Source organism: Brachyhypopomus gauderio, chromosome 8 (genome assembly GCF_052324685.1).
Source record: "Brachyhypopomus gauderio isolate BG-103 chromosome 8, BGAUD_0.2, whole genome shotgun sequence".
NCBI lineage: Eukaryota > Metazoa > Chordata > Actinopteri > Gymnotiformes > Hypopomidae > Brachyhypopomus > Brachyhypopomus gauderio.
In genome coordinates this window covers 23,811,351-23,832,634 of record NC_135218.1, presented here as the reverse complement: position 1 = coordinate 23,832,634, position 21,284 = coordinate 23,811,351, and the positions used below count along the sequence as shown (strand labels likewise).

The window sequence follows — 21,284 nt, the reverse complement described above, 5'->3', positions numbered from 1 at the left end:
GTTACTGACACTGTTACTGACTCACTTTAACCCTGCTCTGTTACACTGTTACTGACGCACTATAACCCTGCTCTGTTACACTGTTACTGACGCACTATAACCCTGCTCTGTTACACTGTTACTGACGCACTATAACCCTGCTCTGTTACACTGTTACTGACGCACTATAACCCTGCTCTGTTACACTGTTACTGACACACTATAACCCTGCTCTGTTACACTGCTACTGACGCACTATAACCATGCTCTGTTACACTGTTACTGACACACTATAACCCTGCTCTGTTACACTGTTACTGACGCCCTATAATAGGCTTGTCCCGATCCGATATTTGGATCGGATCGGCCGCCAATATTTGCAAAAATTTGCACCCATTTAGATAATCTATTCCAGTTTTTGCTGTGTTTTCGCCAGTGAGAGTAAAATCCTGTCTGCATTTTCCAGCACACCTTCAGCACACGAGCATAGCAACTCCCCAATACTATTATATTATATTATAATAGTATAATATATTATAATTATTATAATACAAGTAGCCAGCTAAATTAGGTGTGTTTGAATAATACACAGTTGTTGGTAAGGAGAAACTGACCTGTTTATTTAGCAATTAATAAACTCAAAATAGACAAAATAATAATTAAACAGAAATGGCATCAGTAAACCAAGGCTTAAAAAGCCATAAGTGCAAATAATATTGTAAATTGTATTTTAAAAAGTGGCAGTTTGTCATGCTTCGCCAGTGTTTCTGCCAGTGTTAGTTGTGTAGGACCTTTCATTTTGTCTTCGGTTTTCTTCATGTTGTTTATGGTGGTATTTCACTAAATGCTTGATTAGATTGGTTGTATTAACCCTCCTGTCGTGTTCGGGTCAAATCTGACCGATTTACAACTTAAACCACTCATAAATATTGTGTTTTACATCTGATTGCTGCAAGGCCTTATGCCATCCTCCACACTATGCACTGGAACATATAAAAGTGATGATCATCTTTTTCATTGAATTTCGAGTGTTTTAAACCAATGTTTTACATCTGTGTTGTTGCCGGTCAAGCGTGACCATCACAGGAAGTGAATGGGTATTCAGAATATATTCATCTATGAGACAGAAAACATCCCCATACACACTCACACACACACCTACACACACACCTACACACACAGACACACACACACACACACACAGACACACACACACACTCACACACACACCTACACACACAGACACACACCTACATACACAGACACACACACACACACACACACACACACACACACCCACAGACACACACCTACACACACACACACACACACACACTCGCTCTCTCACACACACACACGCACACCTATACAGACACCTAAACACACACACACACACACACACCTAAACACACACAGACACACACACACACACACCTATACACACAGACACTCACTCGCTCACTCACTCGCTCACTCACTCACTCGCCCACACACACACACCTACACACACACAGACACACACATATACACACACACACCTACACACACAGACACAGACACACACACACATGTTATGCCTATGTTTGCAAGGCCCCTCTGATCTGAGTGTGACATGCCACTCATGTGCATGAATTCACACACACACACACCTACACACACAGACACACACACAGACACACATACACACACACCTACAGACACAGACACACACACGTTATGCCTATGTTTGCAAGGCACACTCTGATCTGAGTGTGATGAATTCACACACACACACACACACACCTACACACACAGACACACATACACACACACCTACAGACACAGACACACACACATGTTATGCCTATGTTTGCAAGGCACACTCTGATCTGAGTGTGACATGCCACTCATGTGCATGAATTCACATGCGCGCGTGCACACACACACACACACACACAGACACACACTCTCACTCACTCACACACCTACACACACACCTAAACACACACACACAGACACACACACACCTAAACACACACAGACACGCACACACACACACACACTCACTCACACACACACACACCTACACACACACCTACAGACACACCTACAGACACACACACGTTATGCCTATGTTTGCAAGGTGGTGAAATTTTTTTTTGTGTGTTAAAACAGACCGGTCTCTGAAGACCGGGAACACTAAAGTAAAAAACGTGAGGTCAACAAAACCGAAGGGTTAAAAGTTCTTACAGCTTTACCACCATGCTTAACTTTACTGTGGCATATGTTGCACTCTACCTCTTCGTCTTTGTTGTCCTTTAAAGTAAAATAATCCCACACAACTGACATTTTTACCAATAACTTCAAATTTACATGGCCGTCTTAATGGTTAGGAGATGCCGCTGAGCTAAATTGGGGAGTTGCTATGCTCGTGTGCTGAAGCTGTGCTGGAAAATGCGGACCGGATTTTACTCTCACTGGCGAAAACGCAGCAAAACTTATCTAAATGGGTGCGCTGGAAAACCGGATCGGACTATCAAAAAAAAAAACTGTATCGGGAGTCTGGATCGGCATTTTCTCATGCCTGCCGATTCAATACCGATACGCATTTTTTGCAAATATCGGCGGCCGATCTGATCCAAATATCGGATCAGGACAAGCCTTGTGTGTGTGTGTGTGTGTGTGTGTGTGTGTGTGTTCTAACTGCACAGATGGGTAAAAGCGGAAGACAAATTTAGATTGCGTTGAAAAATCAAAATTGACAAATATGGCACATTTACATTCTACAACACTGCAGAGTTACATTATTACTGACTCTCTACAACACTGCAGTGGGGTACTCCGACTGCCAGACCAAAGAGACAGCTCTCTGGCAGCCAAAGTTCCTGTTAACCTCCTGTCGGACCTGGGTTTGAATCCCGGGTAGGGTGGTTGCCTTCAGCCTTCGTTACACACTGTTACTGATGCAGTAACCTCTACACTACACTACAGCACTGCAGTTACACTGTTACAACACTGCAATATGCTTCACTGTTACTGACACACACACACTCCCCTAGAGCACTGTGCTACACTATTATGAACACACAGTACAGCACCATGCATACACACAACACTGCATACAACGCAGTAGCACTGTAACACTGTCTGCTCACACACTGTACCCCCACCCTATATATCATGTGCACCATGCTGTACTGAGCTCCACTATTACTTGCATCCACGCAGATCTGATTTACTCCTTTGAATTTCAAACTCCGTTGAGATGTTTTGTACCACTGTGCTGCCGTCCCTGACTCGTGGTTAGGCACAGGAAACCTCCACCACACCTTAGCTGCCCCCGACAGCCTCCCCATCACTCTGGTCTACAACCACAAGCACTCACGCTCACTTCCTGTGTGGCGTGCCCAGTACCTTCACTCTGATTAACCACACCGCTCCACACCTCCAACCTCACCGCCACGTTCTGAGGTGCGGCGTTTCCACACAGCCCTCACTGCGGAGTTCGATCAGCTGATTCCTGAGCTTCTGACGAGTTCACCAAGGTGTGCCGGACCACTGCTGGCTGGTGTGGACCACTGGCAGTGCAACACAAACGGCCAGCAGACTTCACTGTGAATCCACTGTGTTGTGCTTATTTTCTTGGGCTGTGGTGAGCACTGCCCGCCCCCCCCCCCCACAGTCCTGCTCCCCCTGCGGGGCTCTTCCTCACGCCACTGTTGCCCTCAGGCGTGCTCGCTGGGGGCTCGGGGCACAGACGCGTGTGAAGCTGCCCCGTGACGGCGGCTGTTGTGAAGGTCCCACATAAATAAACGTGACTTTGACTTTGACATTGTGTCGTTCTGTTCCGTCGTGCTGTGGGACATTTGCCGTCGTTTAGCGCACGACAACGCCCCGCTCGCTAGCCCGATATACGTAACGGGAAGGCACGACGCTCGAGTCCAGCCTCCACTCACCTGCTGTCTCTGCTGTTCCCTCAGACGTACAGCCAGGTCTGTCTGTCTGTCTGTCTATCATATCTATCTATCTATCCCCCTCCCTGCCTTTCTCTTCCCCTCTGTACAGTCCCCATCCCTCTCTCCTCTCTTCCCACCCCCTCCCCACCATTCTGTCGGTGATCTACAGTCACTTTCCCCACATGGAGATGTGGTAAGTGGGTGTCGTATGCAGACACGCGCCGAATTGCAGCTTTTACTCCCACGCGGGTGGATATGTGGCGGCTGTCCTCCACGTAAACTCTACAGTAGCTCCGCCCCCCCTGCCCCCCCCATGCTGAGTGGGAGTGCGCTAGGCACAGGAGTCGGTGTTGAGTCATCCACAAGCTGAAAGGAACAGTGGAAACGTAGCACAGCCCACCACACACACACTCTATCTCTCTCACTCACCCCTTCTTCCTCCCTCTCTCTCTCTCTCTCTTATGTATCATAAATGTATTATGATGCAGCCTGCACGTGGCGTATCTGTTCTACTCTATGGATCAGTCCTGCACACGTGTTTGTGTTCCCGGGGTGAGACACGACGCCTCCTTGTTGATGATCAGAGGTCTTGAGCAGCTCGAGCCATCCTTGAACTACGTGTCCGTTTCTTGCTGTGTGAGCGTAAACGTCCTAAAGGCTGTGGTGCCTTCTCCCTCGGCCGTGTGGAAAAGCACTCTGCTAAAAGCCGTCGGATCTGATATATAGCCCACTCACAACGAGTCAGTCAGGCATCGTACTAAAATTAATGAGATTTTTTAATTTGAGTTGTTCGTTAGAGCCGTTGGTTTGGCTGATGGCCGGGTGAGAGGTGATATTTGCTCAGGTGTGCCCCGCGCTGCCCCACGACGCTGCCTTCATCTCCACCACGACCTGCTCTCAGCCTCGTCAAAGCCTGTTAGGACGGGAGCCGTAACGCTGTGTCAGCGCTTTGCGTTATCAAGCGGATGGGGGAGGAAACTGCTGAGTCATGCAGACAATATTTCCAAACGCCATCTCTCCTCTTGTGCTGCGCGGTTCTGTTGTTGTGTAGCGAAGACAAACCTTCGCTCTGCCGTTCGGAAGGCGACCTGCGTCTCATCAAGCAGGACATCAGTCCCACTTACGACACTTATGACATAATGTAGGTGAAATGCGCAACGATTAAAGATCATTATAAAATCGAAACTGTCTCAGCTGGTTTAAAATGACATTTCACCCCAAATTTTTTGAATAGCTAACGTGAATGAAGGAAGAGAAACATTTCGGTAATGGTGCCAGATTTCTGCTAGCTTTCTCTCTCTTCGTACGTAACAGCTATCGGGTTTTTATTTGATCTACGTTGCATTCAGCACTGACCTGTAGGGGGCACTCTTGGGTATCACCCATATATACGGAGCGTGGGAGTGGTGCACGTGCCACGGAGGATCACGTAGTGCAGGAGAGGGAGCGTTTGCCGTCTGGGGGAGGAGGACCCGCTCAGAGAGACAAACCAGGCACTACTGTGTGTCGTCTGGACACCAGAGACCCGGTTTCAGCAGCCACATCTCTGAGAGCGCCCTCTATGGGTCACACATGGTAGCCCAGAATTATTATTTTTTTGAAAAGCCCTCAAAAATGCCATGGTGATGAAATATCCAGAAGTCATTGTGCATGCACACGTACACACACACACACACACACACACACTGCAGTGTAGAGTATCTCACTCATGACTGCATCCAGTGACGGGTAATAACTGCTGTTAGGGTGTGCTGATGGCAGACCAGGTCTGTGTGTGTTGAGTTTGCTCATTTTATTTTGTTTGTAGTAATATATTGTGATACGATGGCCTGTTCACCCAGAATAGCCATGACAGGCACATGACCACCGTGTCCTCTTCTGCTCGGCCTTGTGGGTAGGAAGCATCGGGCTGTTGCTATGCAACACCTAGATCCTAGAAAACGTTAGAGAAATATAAATAAATGTTGTAATAGATCTGCTGTAATGTTGGAGTGTGCAATCTTAAACGTGCTCCTTACATTTGTAGTTCATAGTGTTAAGAAGCCAATTACTGGCAAAGTTGTAATAAGAGGGGAAGACAACCTGTCCTCTGGATTTCAGTGCGGTTGAACGCTGTGTCCCCCACCTTTGTTGTTTGTGCGTGTGTGTGTATGTGTGTGTGTGTGTGTGTGCGTGTTGTAAGTGCTCTCTGTAATTCTGGCCCTTCGTCCACTCGCCCCAGGTGACGGCTCGGCGCTGAACTGCACTATGGGTAATTCTCAGATGGCCAGGATCATGGGCAGCACAGGACACGTGTACCAGCAGCAACAGCTGCATGTAGCACTGCAGGGCGTGCACGGGGTCTCCCCGTACCAGACGCAGGGGCACCCCTACTCAGAAGTGTCCTTTCCTGAGAATAACACCCTCAACTCTAACAGTATGGCCTGTCTGTACCAGGACTACCAGGTGAGTTCCTCAAGACACGCGTCATGATCTCTATCCCTGTTTCTCAACACACCTTACTGGGAATAAACCAGCATCCATTAATCATGTTCACCCATTCACCCTGGTTTCACTTTGACCCTTTAACTAGGTGTAACTTTACTTGTACCTCTTAACCTTTGACCTCTTTATTGCCAGGGTTGCATGCCTGACGGCGCCCCCCTCTCCCACGCCCAGATGAGCTCCCAGCCCGGCATGACATCACTTCCTGCCGAGACCGCAATGTTCCAGGAAAGTCCGGTGGAGCTGCAGGGTCAGAATGAGGTCACCATGGCAGCGGCCACCAGAGGTCCGGGGGCGGAGCGGTTGCCGGGGGGCGGGGCAGAAGCGGTGGACGCCATCTACCGAGCGGTGGTGGACGCGGCCAGCAAGGGCGTGCACGTGACCATCACCACCACGACGGTGAGCGGCGTGGCCCAGACGGGCCCCGTGCCGGCCCTCAGCGCCATGACGGCCTTCACCGCCTCCATCGGCGAGCCCCTCGGCCTCCCGCACGCCGTCAGCGCCGTCATCCACGGCCCCCGCGGCCCCGAGGGCGCCGCCCCGCCTGCCGCCAGAGCCCCGCCCCCTCCCCCGCCCCCCTCCCACAGACCCGTCCGCACACGCAGGAGCTCGGAACAGGGCAAGAACACGCCGGACGGCTCGGACGCGCACGACTACTTCCGCTCGCCCGGATCCGCCACGCCCCGCCCGCAGTGGGAGGAGCCGGGACACGCCCCGTGGAGGGGGGAGGAGTTTCTGGAGTGCTCCACGCAGGTGCGCAGCAGCCCGTGCGGGGACGCGGGCGAGAGGGCGGGGCTGACCGCGGCCCCGCCTCTGTGCCCCGCGGAGGCGACGCCCCACGACACGCCCGAGCCGGCGGGCGACGAGGCGGGCGGGTTCCGCTATAACCACTGCGTCCGCACGCCCGTCAACTTCAAGGAGCGGCTGGAGCAGACGGTGGAGCGCTGCGCCCACCTTAACGGCGCCCGCGGGGGCTACAGCGAGCCGCTCACGGGCGACGACCAGTCGCCCGGCTCCTCCACCAGCCTGGAGGGCCCCCTGCTGAAGGACTACGCCCACTTCAACGGCCACTGCGTGCCCAGCCCCTCCGACACCAAGAGTCTGAGCAGTGAGGAGGAGCTACGTCACCCGGACTCGCCCTCCACCGACCTGCTGCACTACCGCCCGCGCGGCTTCAACGTGGGCGAACTCGTCTGGCCAATCAAGGGCTTTCCTCCGTGGCCCAACAAGCTGGTGGGGGAGGAGCATGGGCACAATCCCAGCATGCAACTGTCCGACCAGGCCAAGGTGAGGCAGCGTTTTTAACAAACCACTCGTTTGTTGACTGACAGCTGGCTTTATGCTAGCTTGTAGCACCTGAGTCTCTGTTAGTGTTGTGAAAATATTCAGGCCTTCAAGTTATTAAATAAGAACCATGTGACTGGTGCGCTGGCCTGAGAATTACCATCTGTACAGGTGTATTTAAATGTAAATGCCTCGGCTACACTCTGGGTCATTAACCCTCCTGGATGCTCGAGTGTCACCGCACAGCCGCAGGTGTGTCCTGCTAGCGGGACGCGGGCTCTGTCTCACACTGGGAGGACGTCATGTCCGTTAATAATGCAGCTGTGTGTTCGCCACTGCACAGGTGGAGCCAGAGAAGCTGAAGACACTAACACAGGACCTGGAGGCGCTGGACCGGGCCGCCAAGAGAAACAGGAAGTACGTCCATCTCTCTGGGCAGTGGGGAGGGGGTGTGTCCATCTCTCTGGGCAATGGGGAGGGGGTGTGTCCATCTCTCTGCCCACCAACTCAAATTGTAACCCAGAAACGATATATTATTTCTCGGGCATGACCCAGTCTGAACTGGCTTGTATACCAGAAGCCTTTTGGGGGTGATATAAAAGCCCTGCAATTAGCTCAGGCCAAGCCTGTTCTGTTCCTAACTCTTAACACTGGGGCTAGTTTGCTGAAGCTCACTGTTGATTTGAACTGTAGTACGTTGAGTGTTTCTCATCAGGGCCATCTGCTGGTAGAGAGAAGAACTGCTGATTCACTTCCAAATCCTGAAATCGGCGTGAAATCAGCAGATTCAGCCCTGCTCAAAGAGCCGCTCTCGTTTTCTGCAGCTTGGCGGCTGAATGCCGAGGTTTAAATCTCTCTTTTCTCTCCTCAGAGCTGGGAAGCTGAATAATCATTTAGAAGCTGCTATCCAGGAAGCCATGAGTGAACTGGACAAGATGTCCGGCACTGTGAGTACCTCCATCAGCAGCGTGGCAGCCACAACACTAAAGCTTTTGTTTTGCCTGTATGGATATTTTTAATGGGTGTTCGTGCTCTACTGTTAAAGCTGGGAATTTCCTTTCCCATAAGGTTCATCCAATGTCCTCGAGGGACAGAGAACGGCAGGTCAAACTGCCAAAGCCCAAGAGAAGGAAGATCTCCAGATAACAGACAGAGAACAGTGACCAGAACAGCATCCAGCCTCAGAGATCCCCACAACACTCTCTCTCACTCTCTCTCACTCTTTTTTGCTCTCTCTCTGGTAAACTCCGACCTGGTGCTATGCTCTAGCAGACGGCTCATCAAGGCCCCGCCCTCACAGAGTGACTGACAGGTGCTGGATAAGCCAATCAGTACTGGTGGCGATTTGACTACAACTCACTGAAGAACTATTTTTTTGTAGAATACAAAGAAAATGTAAAAAAGAAGAAAAAAATTACTGCATTTAAGAGAATAGACAGTCCAAATATTTCTGATACATTTTCAATGTGTATATAGACAATACAGAAATTTCATGGTGAATTCTTGGGAAGAAATGTAAATATTGTACCATAATGCCATGTACAAGCAGACACAATGCATACTTTATCTTAAGTTGTACAAAAAAAAAAATCAAAGCAGAAAACCCCTACCAGTGTGCTGGAGTCCTTGGCTCTGTACGGCCATGTGTGAAAAGGGTGAGATGACTTAAGATGAGTCAGATGCTTTTATGTGCTTTTGTTGGTGTGTGTGTGTGTGTGCGTGTGTGTGTGTGCGTGTGTGTGTGTGTAGCTGTATTGGGCAGGCATGAAGATGTAACCCAGAATGGACATTTTGCTCACACAACGGCGGTAAGCGTGTGTGTTACAGAACGGATGTTCACAGCTGTTTTGTGTGCGTGTGTGTGAGATGAGTGGACTTCACCAGCTGAAAGGGGTGCGTTGCATTGCAGGCTTAAAGTGTCCCGCCTCAGTAGTTCTGGTCTTCCTCCACCGAACACTACAAGACCACACACACCCCACCCCACCCCCCTCCTCCACCCACTCCACCCTTTGTTCAGCACCCATGGACGACTCATTTCTCTGTAGTCTTATGACGCGACGTTACTGTCCTCCTCTGGTGAGATCTGTGCTATTTTGCTACCAGCCACTAATCAGATCTTTGTGTGGAACTGCGGACTACGGGACAGGAGACCGCGAGCTCGCCGGGCCTTCCCGCAGGACCTGCTCGGCCTCCAAACCTCCATATACGTCACCTTCCTCCGATATCGATGTTTTTTTTTTGTTTTCTCCACTAAAGCACGTTCGACTTGAAACAGACTGCAGACGTCATCAAGGTAGAGGAGTTCAATTTGCAGTTAGAGGCCTTATATTTTTGTTATAAATTATTTATGTACAGTATTCTGTATTTATTTTAGCTGTTCAATTGTACTTGGCAATAATACAACCCTGAGCGAACGCTCTGTGAAGCCTTATATGTGTATGTATAAAGCCTATATCTATATGTATCAGTCTTGTTCAAGAGATATGGCCTTGATATTCAGTATTATTCATTTAACAGATACCTATATTTTTACCCTTCTTATTTAATGTGTGGTGGTGAGAAACACAGCCCGTTTGTTGTGTAACACTGTTATGTTTTCTGTTGCGTCAGCGAGTGTAAAGTTGTAGGGAGAGCCAGCCAATCAGACGCTGAAATCTAGCACAGACTCAGGAAGATCTGTCCTCAGTTCAGATTTCACCTCAAACAGGAGAGGAGGGAGCGCTGTGAGTTTATGATTGAAGAGATACACACAACGGTGTGTGTGTGTGTGTGTGTGTACACCTGTTTTCGTCGTGAGCAAGAGGAGCGCGTGGGAACCCTTTTGTCCCTGATGTGGGATCGGGTCTGTCTGCACGAATTCAAAACCTTAGCTGTTATAATGGAATAGCGTAAGCTGACCTCCGATCAGGGTGATGGAAAGAGTCGGAATGTGCTGCCAGTTCTGAGATTCAGGCTCCTCAACCCTTAAACACTACAAAGAAAGAGAATAGTGAGAATAGAATGAGAATGTGTGGTGTTCCTCGTAGCAGGCTAACTGGGTTAGCTTGACGGCTTGGACACACATCTGACCTGACATGCTAACTAATGCAGAATTAAGCCAATTAAAAACCATATACATCATGTGTAGGTTAAAAACACGAGATTGTGGACATCAAGACAGCCATAGTCTCAAAAGCTTCTGAGTTAGCTGGCTAACTACGTATTCCAGCTACAGGGAGTGGCACCAGGCCTGGTGATGATGTAACGGGTCTGATTTTTAAAATTTTGTTTAGTATGCTTTGTGAGCGTGAGGAGAGAGAGAGAGAGAGAACTACATGAGAGAGACTTGAGCTTTTTGGTTTTGGTTGATGCTTCTCTCTGTTGGTAGTTGGTTGGCTGGTTAGTTCTTCATAGACTTCACAGCGTAACTTGTGTCTCTCCCGGTGTCCTTTAGTTCTATCATCACTGTTTTGTCTTTGCAGGAAATTCACTACTAAAGTGTTGAGTGCAATATAATAGATTATGGATCTTGAAGCAGCCATGTTGTGTCATCTGAATGTCGTTTACATTTTTCTCACACAAATGTACACAAACCAAACTTCAAGCAAGTTTGGATCTTCTTGATGTCTGTTGATCGGTCTGTCGGTCTCGGACACAGATCAATGATCAAGGCCCTGGATGTACTTAACCTAGTTCACTTTAACTTATTTTAAATGCTTTACCGATCGTCCTCGAGTCTGCCCCGCACATGTCCTTCTGGTGAAGTCCACTCCGTGCTCGGAGCTCAGAACACACCCCTGATTAACTCCCCTGCACTCTGACTTGCATCGTTTCAAGGTCAACAACATTGTGTTCTGATGCTCAGTGTTGTCCAGAACATTTTGCTTATGTGCGTTTGCCCATAAACCCCCCCCCCATTTTTTCACAACTTTCTTTTTGTGAGTGAGTTTTTAAGTCTCTTTGCTTGGTATGAACCCACCTTTACTTTGTTAATAAAGGATCCCCCTCCCCCCAACCATGTAACTAAGTATATATGTTCTCACCAGTATATACTTTACAGCTGTTGACTTTGTAAAGTATGTTGTGCACTTGTTTTAATTTGTTTGCAGTAGCTTTGAGGCAGAGGTTAGGAATAGTATGTCGAAGTCCTTAATTTCATATTGCTTTGTTTGTTTTTGATTTGTTTGTTTTTTAGATTTTTATGGGTTGTCCTGAACAGCAGTTTTGTAAATATTGTGAACATTACAGGTCATACTGTGATGTAACATTGAAATAATGTTGCACCGATGTTTCAATTAAAAACTGATCACTCATACTTGAATTTCTTGTTCATGTGATGATGTTTTGTTGTTTGTTGTTTATTTTTCCCCCCTTAAGATGGTTTATATTTTCTTGTTTGAAACAGCTTTGAGGCCACAAATGTATCTTGCGTTCATAATTTGGTATTTTAAATAAGTTCTGCCCTCTGGTGGTTCTACCAAGACCTGCACAGACTACATTTGAAAACATTGAAACACATGTATGTATTAGTGTGTCGTCCCCAGTCTCACCCAGTGGGTGGTGGTGGTCCTCACCTGGGAGTAATAACTCACACCACGGCTGATCTGGGGGGGAGACGCCCGAGTTATAGTGATATCACCGCAATGAACGGTGGGCGGCAGACTAAAGACCGACACTATGAAGAAATGTTGGCATCTTCCAGCTTAATGCTTTGAATTCCAGGTTACCGCTATATCGCGGACCGGAGCCGGTTCGGTTCGGTGTGGGGCGGTGACGAGGCGCGTGGTTTACCAACACGTCGCACACCGAAAGTGGCGACGCATCAATCCGTGGAAGTGATTGGTTAAACTACCCGGAGTGATTGATCTCCGTGGGAGCCCAGCTGATGAGATCAGAGTTGCCAGGTTCGCGGTTTTCACGCCAAATTGGGCTTGTTTGAAAATGCAGCCGCGGGTAAAAATTCTGGGGTGGCGGGTGCGGTTTTTTGGGCTACTATTTAGTTGGGTTACCGCGGGAGTTACAAGTCAAACGTGTACAAGTCAACATTAAGAACCAGGAGAACATAACGACATAAGGGAGGACAGTGTGAAACGGAGGGAGAGAGAGAGAGAGCGCGCGCAATGTGCAGACAGAATGTGAAGAGAAAACAGCAAGCAAGAAATGATTAAACGTTATTTTCTTTTTGCTAATTATGTTACTATTAAATGTTCTTGACTGGGATATTAAACTGATATAAAATAATAACTAATAAATATATAACTCATAAATAAATAACTAATAAAACACTAATGTTACAATATTATCAATGACTAATATAAATAGCAATACTGATAATAAACAAACAAACAAAATACTAAGTCATAGACTCATAGTTTTGCCATTTGGTTTAAAATCTGTGACAGACATATACTTTGGGCTAGTTTAAGCTTCTGGAGGGCGGGTTTTACACTGACTTTGCGCTGGATATTTTTGTAGGACCTGGCAACCCTGGATGAGACGCGTGTTGCACCTGCAGCGTGTGCGGTGTGAGCGGTGTGAGCGCGTCTGCTGCGGAAGCACACACTGTTTCTCTGGGCTGCGAGACATGACGGACCCGGCCGAGTTCGGAGTCCGAGTTCTATGTCGGTTCAGGCCACTAAATCAGACCGAAGTCAGCAGAGGCGATAAAAACATCCCCAGGTTTAGAGACGGCGACACCGTCGTGATCGCTGTAAGTTTGATACGAAGTAACAACTAAATATCATCGGTCTGCATTTCACGGGGGAGATAAATGACCCACGAGGCGCACTGGGTTCACTGGGAACCAGCGCGGATAACACACTACGGCTGTTGGGCCAACGCTTACCCCCGAAAGTTCACTTCTACGTTTTTTATATGACTGCTCGATTTTGTCAAAGGATTTTGTTCAGATAAAAAGCATTGAGGCCCTGCCAAACACACATCTCGTAGATTATTTTTGCTTCCTTGCGATCTTTGACCAGTAACGCATCCTTTGGCGTTGGAGTTCTGTCGTGTTTTAAAGACGTTTGGGTTTCAAAAGATCTCCTGCACAATCTGGTGGTATTTTTAAACAGTTTACTGGCTGTTCAACTTCACAAAGTTAGTCAGTGATCTTCCTGTGAGATGACGTGTGTGTCCAAACTGACAATTTTGTAACTTGAACATTGTGAGCACATTAGTTGTAAGTTTTATAGTGCATGGAGTGTTAATGAAATCCAGGTTTTTTAATCACTTGTTCCTGTATTGTCAAAAAAGGCAAGTTAAGATGTGTGTGCGTGTCTGTCCTTCATAGGGGAAGCCATATGTGTTTGACCGGGTTCTGCCTCCAAACTCAACCCAGGAGCAGGTATATGAGTCTTGTGCTAAAGACACAGTCAAAGGTAAAACACACTAAATGAAACGAGTCCAAGAGCCATGATGGATTTTTTTCACGAGGTTGTTCCCCATTGTTGTGTCTTCGTGTGACGTTTAGATGTTCTCGATGGCTACAACGGTACCATATTTGCCTATGGCCAAACTTCATCAGGGAAAACTCATACTATGGAGGTGAGCAGTACTGTGCTTTCAGGGGGACGTGTGTGTGTGTGTGTGTGTGTGTGTGTGTGTGTGTGTGTGTGTGGCCTGACTCTCACCCACTGCTTCCCAGGGAAGGCTCCATGACGTTCAGCTTATGGGTATAATTCCCCGCATCGCTCAAGATATATTTGATCATATTTACTCCATGAAGGAGAACTTGGAGTTTCACATTAAGGTGAGTCTCCTGGATACAGTCGAGCTATGAGGCTTTACTGCAGTATCACGTGTGCTGGTCAGTCGAGCATTGAGGGTTTACTGCAGTATCACGTGTGCTGATCAGTCAAGCTATGAGGCTTTACTGCAGTATCACGTATGCTGGACAGTCGAGCTATGAGGCTTTACTGCAGTGACACGTGTGCTGGACAGTCAAGCTATGAGGCTTTACTGCAGTAACACGTGTGCTGGACAGTCGAGCTATGAGGCTTTACTGCAGTGACACGTGTGCTGGACAGTCGAGCTATGAGGCTTTACTGCAGTATCACGTGTGCTGGTCAGTCGAGCTATGAGGCTTTACTGCAGTATCACGTGTGCTGGACAGTCGAGCTATGAGGCTTTACTGCAGTAACACGTGTGCTGGACAGTCGAGCTATGAGGCTTTACTGCAGTGACACGTATGCTGGACAGTCGAGCTATGAGGCTTTACTGCAGTGACACGTGTGCTGGACAGTCGAGCTATGAGGCTTTACTGCAGTAACACGTGTGCTGGACAGTCGAGCTATGAGGCTTTACTGCAGTGACACGTGTGCTGGACAGTCGAGCTATGAGGCTTTACTGCAGTATCACGTGTGCTGGACAGTCGAGCTATGAGGCTTTACTGCAGTAACACGTGTGCTGGACAGTCGAGCTATGAGGCTTTACTGCAGTATCACGTGTGCTGGTCAGTCGAGCATTGAGGTTTTACTGCAGTAACACGTGTGCTGGACAGTCGAGCTATGAGGCTTTACTGCAGTATCACGTGTGCTGGACAGTCGAGCTATGAGGCTTTACTGCAGTAACACGTGTGCTGGACAGTCGAGCTATGAGGCTTTACTGCAGTATCACGTGTGCTGGACAGTCGAGCTATGAGGCTTTACTGCAGTATCACGTGTGCTGGTCAGTCACACCTGACTGCATTCAAGGCTTCAGTTCTCTGCTGTCATTTGCCCGTGTAAAGCACACAGTATGTGTAAGAACCCGCGTGTCTTTTATAGGTTTCCTACTTTGAAATTTATCTGGATAAAATCAGGGATCTCCTGGATGGTATGATGTTAAGGCTTTGATTGGCACCTCTCCTATTGCTTTCCATCTGTGTGTGTGTGTGTGTGTGTGTGTGTGTGTGTGTGTGTGTGTGTGTGTGTGTGTGTGTGTGGCGCTGTTCTGCACCTGTTTACCAAACGACGGGCTGATTGTGTGGTTGTGTTAATGGTAACGTTTGTTTTTGTTGTTTCCGAACACACTTGGGTGAGGGTGGCACACAGAACCTGCAGTGTGTCTGGTGTCTTCTCAATTACATCGGATGCCTCGGTGCACTCTAATGCCTACACAAGGCCTCCAAGTTCACCTGTGACCACGTTTCAGGCATTTCTATGTCTTGTAGGTGAAATGAGCAATGACGGCAGTTTTTTCTCTTGTCTTCTGTGCATCAAGTGTCCAAAACCAGCCTGACAGTGCATGAAGATAAGAACCGTGTTCCGTATGTGAAGGTACCACAGTTGGGTGATCTGTGTTAATGACCAAGACCAAGATAGTCAGTGATCTTCCTCTGAGATGACGTGTGTGTGTGTGTGTGTGTGTGTGTGTGTGTGTGTGAGGGATGCACTGAGAGGTTCGTCTCCAGTCCTGAGGAGGTGATGGATGTGATTGATGAAGGCAAAGCCAACCGCCACGTGGCTGTGACCAGTGAGCACTCTCCTCTTCATCCTCTTCATCCTCCCACAGCCTGCGCTCTGAAGGACATTAACACAACTACCCCAATGTGTGTGTGTGTGTGTGTACGTGTGTGTGTGTACGTGTGTGTGTGTACGTGTGTGTGTGTGTACGTGTGTGTGTGTGTACGTGTGTGTGTGTGTACGTGTGTGTGTGTGTACGTGTGTGTGTGTGTACGTGTGTGTGTGTGTACGTGTGTGTGTGTGTACGTGTGTGTGTGTGTACGTGTGTGTGTGTGTGTACGTGTGTGTGTGTGTGTACGTGTGTGTGTGTGTGTACGTGTGTGTGTGTGTACGTGTACGTGTACGTGTGTGTGTACGTGTGTGTGTACGTGTGTGTGTACGTGTGCGTGTACATGTGTGTGTACGTGCGTGCGCGCGTGTGTGGTGTTTGTGTGTGTGTTTGTGTGCGCGTGTGTGCGCGTGTGTGCGTGTGTGTGCGTGCGCGCGCGCGCGTGTGTGTGGTGTTTGTGTGTGTGTTTGTGTGCGCGTGTGTGCGTGTGTGTGCGTGCGCGTACGTGTGTGTACGTGTACGTGTGTGTGTGTGTACGTGTACGTGTGTGCGTGCGTGCGTGCGTGCGTGCGTGCGTACACGTGCGTGCGTGTGTACGTGCGTGCGTGTGTACGTGCGTGCGTGTGTACGTGCGCGTGCGCGTGCGCGCGTGTGTGTGGTGTTTGTGTGTGTGTTTGTGTGCGCGTGTGTGTGCGTGTGTGTGCGCGTACGTGTGTGTACGTGTGTGCGTGTGTGTGTGTGTGTGTGTGTGTGTGTGTGTGTGTAAGATATGAATGAGCACAGTTCCCGCAGCCACAGTATTTTCCTCATCAGAATCAAGCAGGAGCATCTGGACACAGCGCACAAACGCATGGGCAAACTCTACCTGGTGGACCTGGCTGGGAGTGAGAAGGTGTGTGTGTGTGTGTGTGTGTGTGTGTGTGTGTGTGTGTGTGTGAGAGAGATTTACAGACGAGCACAAGATGATGTGCAATTTTTAAGATGCTAAACATTATTTTCAAAAACACACCATGTTGTGTTTGTTGTGTAGGTCAGTAAAACGGGTGCAGCAGGTTCTGTGCTGGATGAGGCTAAGAACATCAACAAGTCTCTGTCTGCGCTGGGAAACGTCATCTCTGCCCTGGCCGAGGGAACTGTGAGACACTCCAGTGGACCCTTCAACAGCTGTCTCCCTTTTAAAAGTCCTGCCGTAACACGTGTGTGTGTGTGTGTGTGTGTGTTGTAGAAGACGCATGTGCCATATCGGGACAGTAAGATGACTCGTATCCTGCAGGACTCTCTGGGCGGGAACTGCAGGACCACAATTGTCATCTGCTGCTCACCATCTCAGACCAATGAGGCCGAGACCAAATCCACACTCCTTTTTGGACAGAGGTTCTCTCTCTCTCTCTCTCTCTCTCTCTCTCTCTGTCTCTCTCTCACACACATGAGTACAAACAGAGCAGTTCACATTTATCAACTCTCGTGCCGTGTGTAAATGGGCTATACACAACACCGCCGTGCCCTTCCAGTATGCTGTGGTTCTGTTACTGTGGGTGTAAATAAGTGTGTGTGTGTGTGTGTTCACTTCCACAGAGCCAAGAGAATCAGGAACACTGTGTGTGTGAACGTGGAGTTGACAGCAGAGGAGTGGAAGAAGAAATATGAGAAGGAAAAGGAGAAAAACAGGAGCTTGAAAGACATTGTGGAGAGACTGAAGAGAGAGCTGTACCAGTGGAGGCACGGTGAGGGGGGGGGGGGGGGGTGAGATCAGGCACGGCTGAACCAGCAGAGGTGCGGTGGGGGGGGGGGGGGGGGGATCAGGCATGGTGAGGGGGGGGATTAGGCACGGTGAGGGGGGGGATCAGGCACGGTGAGGGGGGGGATTAGGCACGGTGAGGGGGGGGATCAGGCACGGTGAGGGGGGGGATCAGGCACGGTGAGGGGGGGGATTAGGCACGGTGAGGGGGGGGATCAGGCACGGTGAGGGGGGGGGTGAGATCAGGCACGGCTGAACCAGCAGAGGTGCGGTAGGGGGGGGGGGGGGGGGGGATCAGGCACGGTGGGGGGGGGGGGTGAGATCAGGCACGGCTGAACCAGCAGAGGTGCGGTAGGGGGGGTGTTCAGGCACGGTTGGGGGGGGGGGCGATTAGGCTCGGTGAGGGGGGGGGGGGATCAGGCACGGTGAGGGGGGGGTGTTCAGGCACGGTGAGGGGGGGGATGAAGCATGGTGAAGGGGGGGGGGATGAGGCACGGCTGGTGAGGGAGGGTGCAATAATTGAAGGACTAAGGGTTGAGTAAATAGAAGACTTGGTGTGTGTGTGTGTGTCAGGTGTGTGTGTACCTGTGGAGGAGCAGCTCAATAATGAAGACCAGAGTGAGATCTGTGACATCACTCCAGTCATCAGCAATGCCCCGCCCCCTTTGCCCTCGGTTACTGCTGTGAGCCAGTATGAGGCAAACATCAGTAGCCTCTACAAACTCCTGGACGACAAGGTGGGTGGAGACATTTATACCACGTTCAGTGTACAACACTTGGCCTGGATCTCTTCAAGAATCAGATTAGAGTCACTTGAAAGGTTAAAAAGGTGATTTATTTATTTTTTCTCTCTCTGTCTCTCTCTCTCTCTCTCTGTCTCTCTCTCTCTCTCTCTCTCTCTCTCTCTCTCTCTCTCTCTCTCTCTCTCTCTCTAGGATGATGAGATTAACCTGAAGATTCAGCTGGCTGAAGAACTGAAACACCAGATGGAGATGCAGGAGGAGGTCTGAGATCTTCACCTCTGCACACAGTGTGCTGTGACGTGCTACATACAGCTGCATTTAAAACCCACCAGCTGTGATGTGAAGTTACCAGTCAGCCTGTGTTGAGGGCCTGTGTCACCATATCAACCTTAACTTGGTTCCATTACCTGGTTTTCGATTGTTGACTGGAAGACTAAGTTCTTTATGTACGTCTATTGCATATAGTTTTACCAATCAAAAGTTTGGACACAAGAAAATAATGAAATAGCACCTGGTTATGCTGCTTAATCTTGGACTTTAGACTCTTCCAAGCAGACGTCCTTCACTCTGACGTTTAAAACCTGTTTAAAACTTAAGCATAATCCGTTAGATTAAAATGCCTTTTAAGATGGTGAGAAATGTTTTAGTGAGCGATGTCCAAACATTTGAAACCTAGCACAGGGCACACGCAAAATCCGGCCTTCAAAAGCAACTTGTAGCCTATAGGCACAGCTGTGGTGTAGGTGTGGTGTAGGTGTGGTGTAGCTGTACCTCATGGTGTACAACCATGTGTGTTGGCTGCGTGAAAAACTCGCCCCCAAACTTGTGCTAGTGCCATTGGGCAAGGAAGATTTAATTTATGCAGCACATTTGTACAGGACCTTGAATTGCTTTGTGTATGAACTCAGTAGCTGTAAAAGTATTTATTCTAATAGAAAAGATTATGAAATTATGAAAGGAAGTGAATGCACAAATGTGCAATGCTGAGACATTTATAGGCACAAGAGAACCACTGCACAGGAGCGTGTGTGTGTGTGTGTGTGTGTGTGTGTGTGTGTGTGTGTGTGTGTGTGTGTGTGTGTGTGTGTGTGTGAGAGAGAGAAGCTACATACACATCCCTTTTAATTCAATTATGTGTGTGTGTGTGCATGTAGCTGCTGGCATCATCACAGCGGGACTGTGTACACTTGCGTGAGGCGCTGTGCTCCCTACAGAGGGATAACGAGGAGCTGAGGGTGGAGGAGAGGGAGGTGCTCACCGCCCTGGAGGAACTCGCCCTCGGCTACAACCAGAAGAGCCTGGAAGCCTCAGAGTGTGTACGCGCCAACCACACACTCACCGAGGAGCTGGAGCAGAGGAGTGTGAGTGCCCCGGGTCTCGTATACACACCTCTATACACACACACACACACACACACACACACACTCACCGAGGAGCTGGAGCAGAGGAGTGTGAGTGCCCAGGGTCTCGTATACACACCCCTACACACACACACTCACCGAGGAGCTGGAGCAGAGGAGTGTGAGTGCCCAGGGTCTCGTATACACACACACACACACACACACACTGACTTGTTTCTCTCTCACTTGTTCATGCGTTCATTCTTGTTTCTAATCTGTCAGTCATGCACCACACACATTTCCTGTAGGTTTTACGTACGTCTGTGAGGTGAGGAGAGACGTGTCACTCCAGAACGTCTCTGCCCAGCCCGTTCAGCAAGACGGGTTTGTGTGTGGAGGTTGCGTGGTCATGTGTGCGATTCTACAGTATGTAGCTGCATTTCTGTGTGTGTGTGTGTGTGTGTGTGTGTGTGTGTGTGTGTGTTAGGAGCTACTGCAGGCTGCTCAGAGAGCTGCAGTGGAACTACAGGAGATGTTTGCTGTCCAGCAGAAGAGCGTGTCTGAGGTTCTGGCTCTGCTGTTGAGAGACCTCGGTGACGTGGGGGCCATCGCTGGCATGGGCGACATCACACCGGTACACGCACATGCCCTCGTAGTGCGTCACACACATCTCACACTCGCAGCAACCTACTGATTGTGTGTGTGTGTGTGTGTGTGTGTGTAGCTGTGCAAAGGCTGCGCTTCTTTAGAGGAACAGTTTCTTGCAGTTCAGCTCTTCCTCCAGAAGCTCTGCTCGGAGTTGAAGAGCGTCTTCATCCACACCAAACGGCTGGAGACCGCCCATGACCACACCTCCCTCGAGATACTGGCCAATGAGAGAGAGCTGGCCTCCTGTCACCTACTCGTCTCCCAGGTAACGTGGCAGATGTATTTAAGGCGTTTTCACTGTGTGCCGGGAGAGTCGGGGCGTGTTATTTGATGTCAGTAGGGGGCAGTGTTGACACCGTACGGAGCGCTCCTTGAACTAACGGAGGCGGTCGCTGACCTCTGTCTCCGTGGCGACAGCACCAGGTGAAGATCACGTCTCTGACGGACTGCGTGCAGAACGTGCAGGATCGCCAGGGGCAACAGGAGCTGATGCAGCAGTATCGCTCGGAGTTGCCGGGCCAACGGCACACGCACGGGACCTCGGAGTCGGCTGCTGGTCTCGGCGTGCGAGAGGCACTTTGTCCTGGTGAATAACTTCAGTGGAAGTATTTGTACCAACATGGCAGGAACACGGGGGTTCCCCCAAAGTGCTGCGGGTCGT

At 49.4% G+C, this 21,284-nt stretch overlaps 2 protein-coding genes across 4 annotated transcripts in view; both read left to right on the top strand.

The window, feature by feature from the left end:
- Nucleotides 1-11,982, top strand: part of mbd5 (methyl-CpG binding domain protein 5) — a 32,310-nt gene extending 20,328 nt beyond the window's left edge. For both annotated transcript variants that reach the window (XM_077015701.1, XM_077015700.1), the window contains exons 6-10: nucleotides 6,136-6,359; nucleotides 6,534-7,685; nucleotides 8,026-8,099; nucleotides 8,554-8,629; nucleotides 8,751-11,982. In XM_077015701.1, the coding sequence (XP_076871816.1) occupies nucleotides 6,136-6,359; nucleotides 6,534-7,685; nucleotides 8,026-8,099; nucleotides 8,554-8,629; nucleotides 8,751-8,828 (1,604 nt within the window). In that variant the 3' untranslated portion in view covers nucleotides 8,829-11,982. The remainder of the gene's footprint in view (nucleotides 1-6,135; nucleotides 6,360-6,533; nucleotides 7,686-8,025; nucleotides 8,100-8,553; nucleotides 8,630-8,750) is intronic.
- A 552-nt stretch (nucleotides 11,983-12,534) lies between these two features.
- The window catches only part of LOC143521083 (kinesin heavy chain-like), a 13,081-nt gene continuing 4,331 nt past the window's right edge, over nucleotides 12,535-21,284 (top strand). The window contains exons 1-18 of one of the 2 annotated variants that reach the window (XM_077013663.1): nucleotides 12,535-12,565; nucleotides 13,137-13,371; nucleotides 13,954-14,041; nucleotides 14,134-14,207; nucleotides 14,308-14,412; nucleotides 15,428-15,476; nucleotides 15,864-15,919; nucleotides 16,028-16,115; nucleotides 16,922-17,046; nucleotides 17,185-17,289; nucleotides 17,380-17,528; nucleotides 17,730-17,878; nucleotides 18,466-18,629; nucleotides 18,828-18,896; nucleotides 19,790-19,996; nucleotides 20,463-20,609; nucleotides 20,700-20,888; nucleotides 21,041-21,209. In XM_077013663.1, coding sequence (XP_076869778.1) covers nucleotides 13,153-13,371; nucleotides 13,954-14,041; nucleotides 14,134-14,207; nucleotides 14,308-14,412; nucleotides 15,428-15,476; nucleotides 15,864-15,919; nucleotides 16,028-16,115; nucleotides 16,922-17,046; nucleotides 17,185-17,289; nucleotides 17,380-17,528; nucleotides 17,730-17,878; nucleotides 18,466-18,629; nucleotides 18,828-18,896; nucleotides 19,790-19,996; nucleotides 20,463-20,609; nucleotides 20,700-20,888; nucleotides 21,041-21,209 — 2,152 coding nt within the window. In that variant the 5' untranslated portion in view covers nucleotides 12,535-12,565; nucleotides 13,137-13,152. Of the gene's footprint in view, nucleotides 12,566-13,136; nucleotides 13,372-13,953; nucleotides 14,042-14,133; nucleotides 14,208-14,307; nucleotides 14,413-15,427; nucleotides 15,477-15,863; nucleotides 15,920-16,027; nucleotides 16,116-16,921; nucleotides 17,047-17,184; nucleotides 17,290-17,379; nucleotides 17,529-17,729; nucleotides 17,879-18,465; nucleotides 18,630-18,827; nucleotides 18,897-19,789; nucleotides 19,997-20,462; nucleotides 20,610-20,699; nucleotides 20,889-21,040; nucleotides 21,210-21,284 lie in introns of those variants that run through there. The other variant, XM_077013664.1, reaches the window with a different exon arrangement.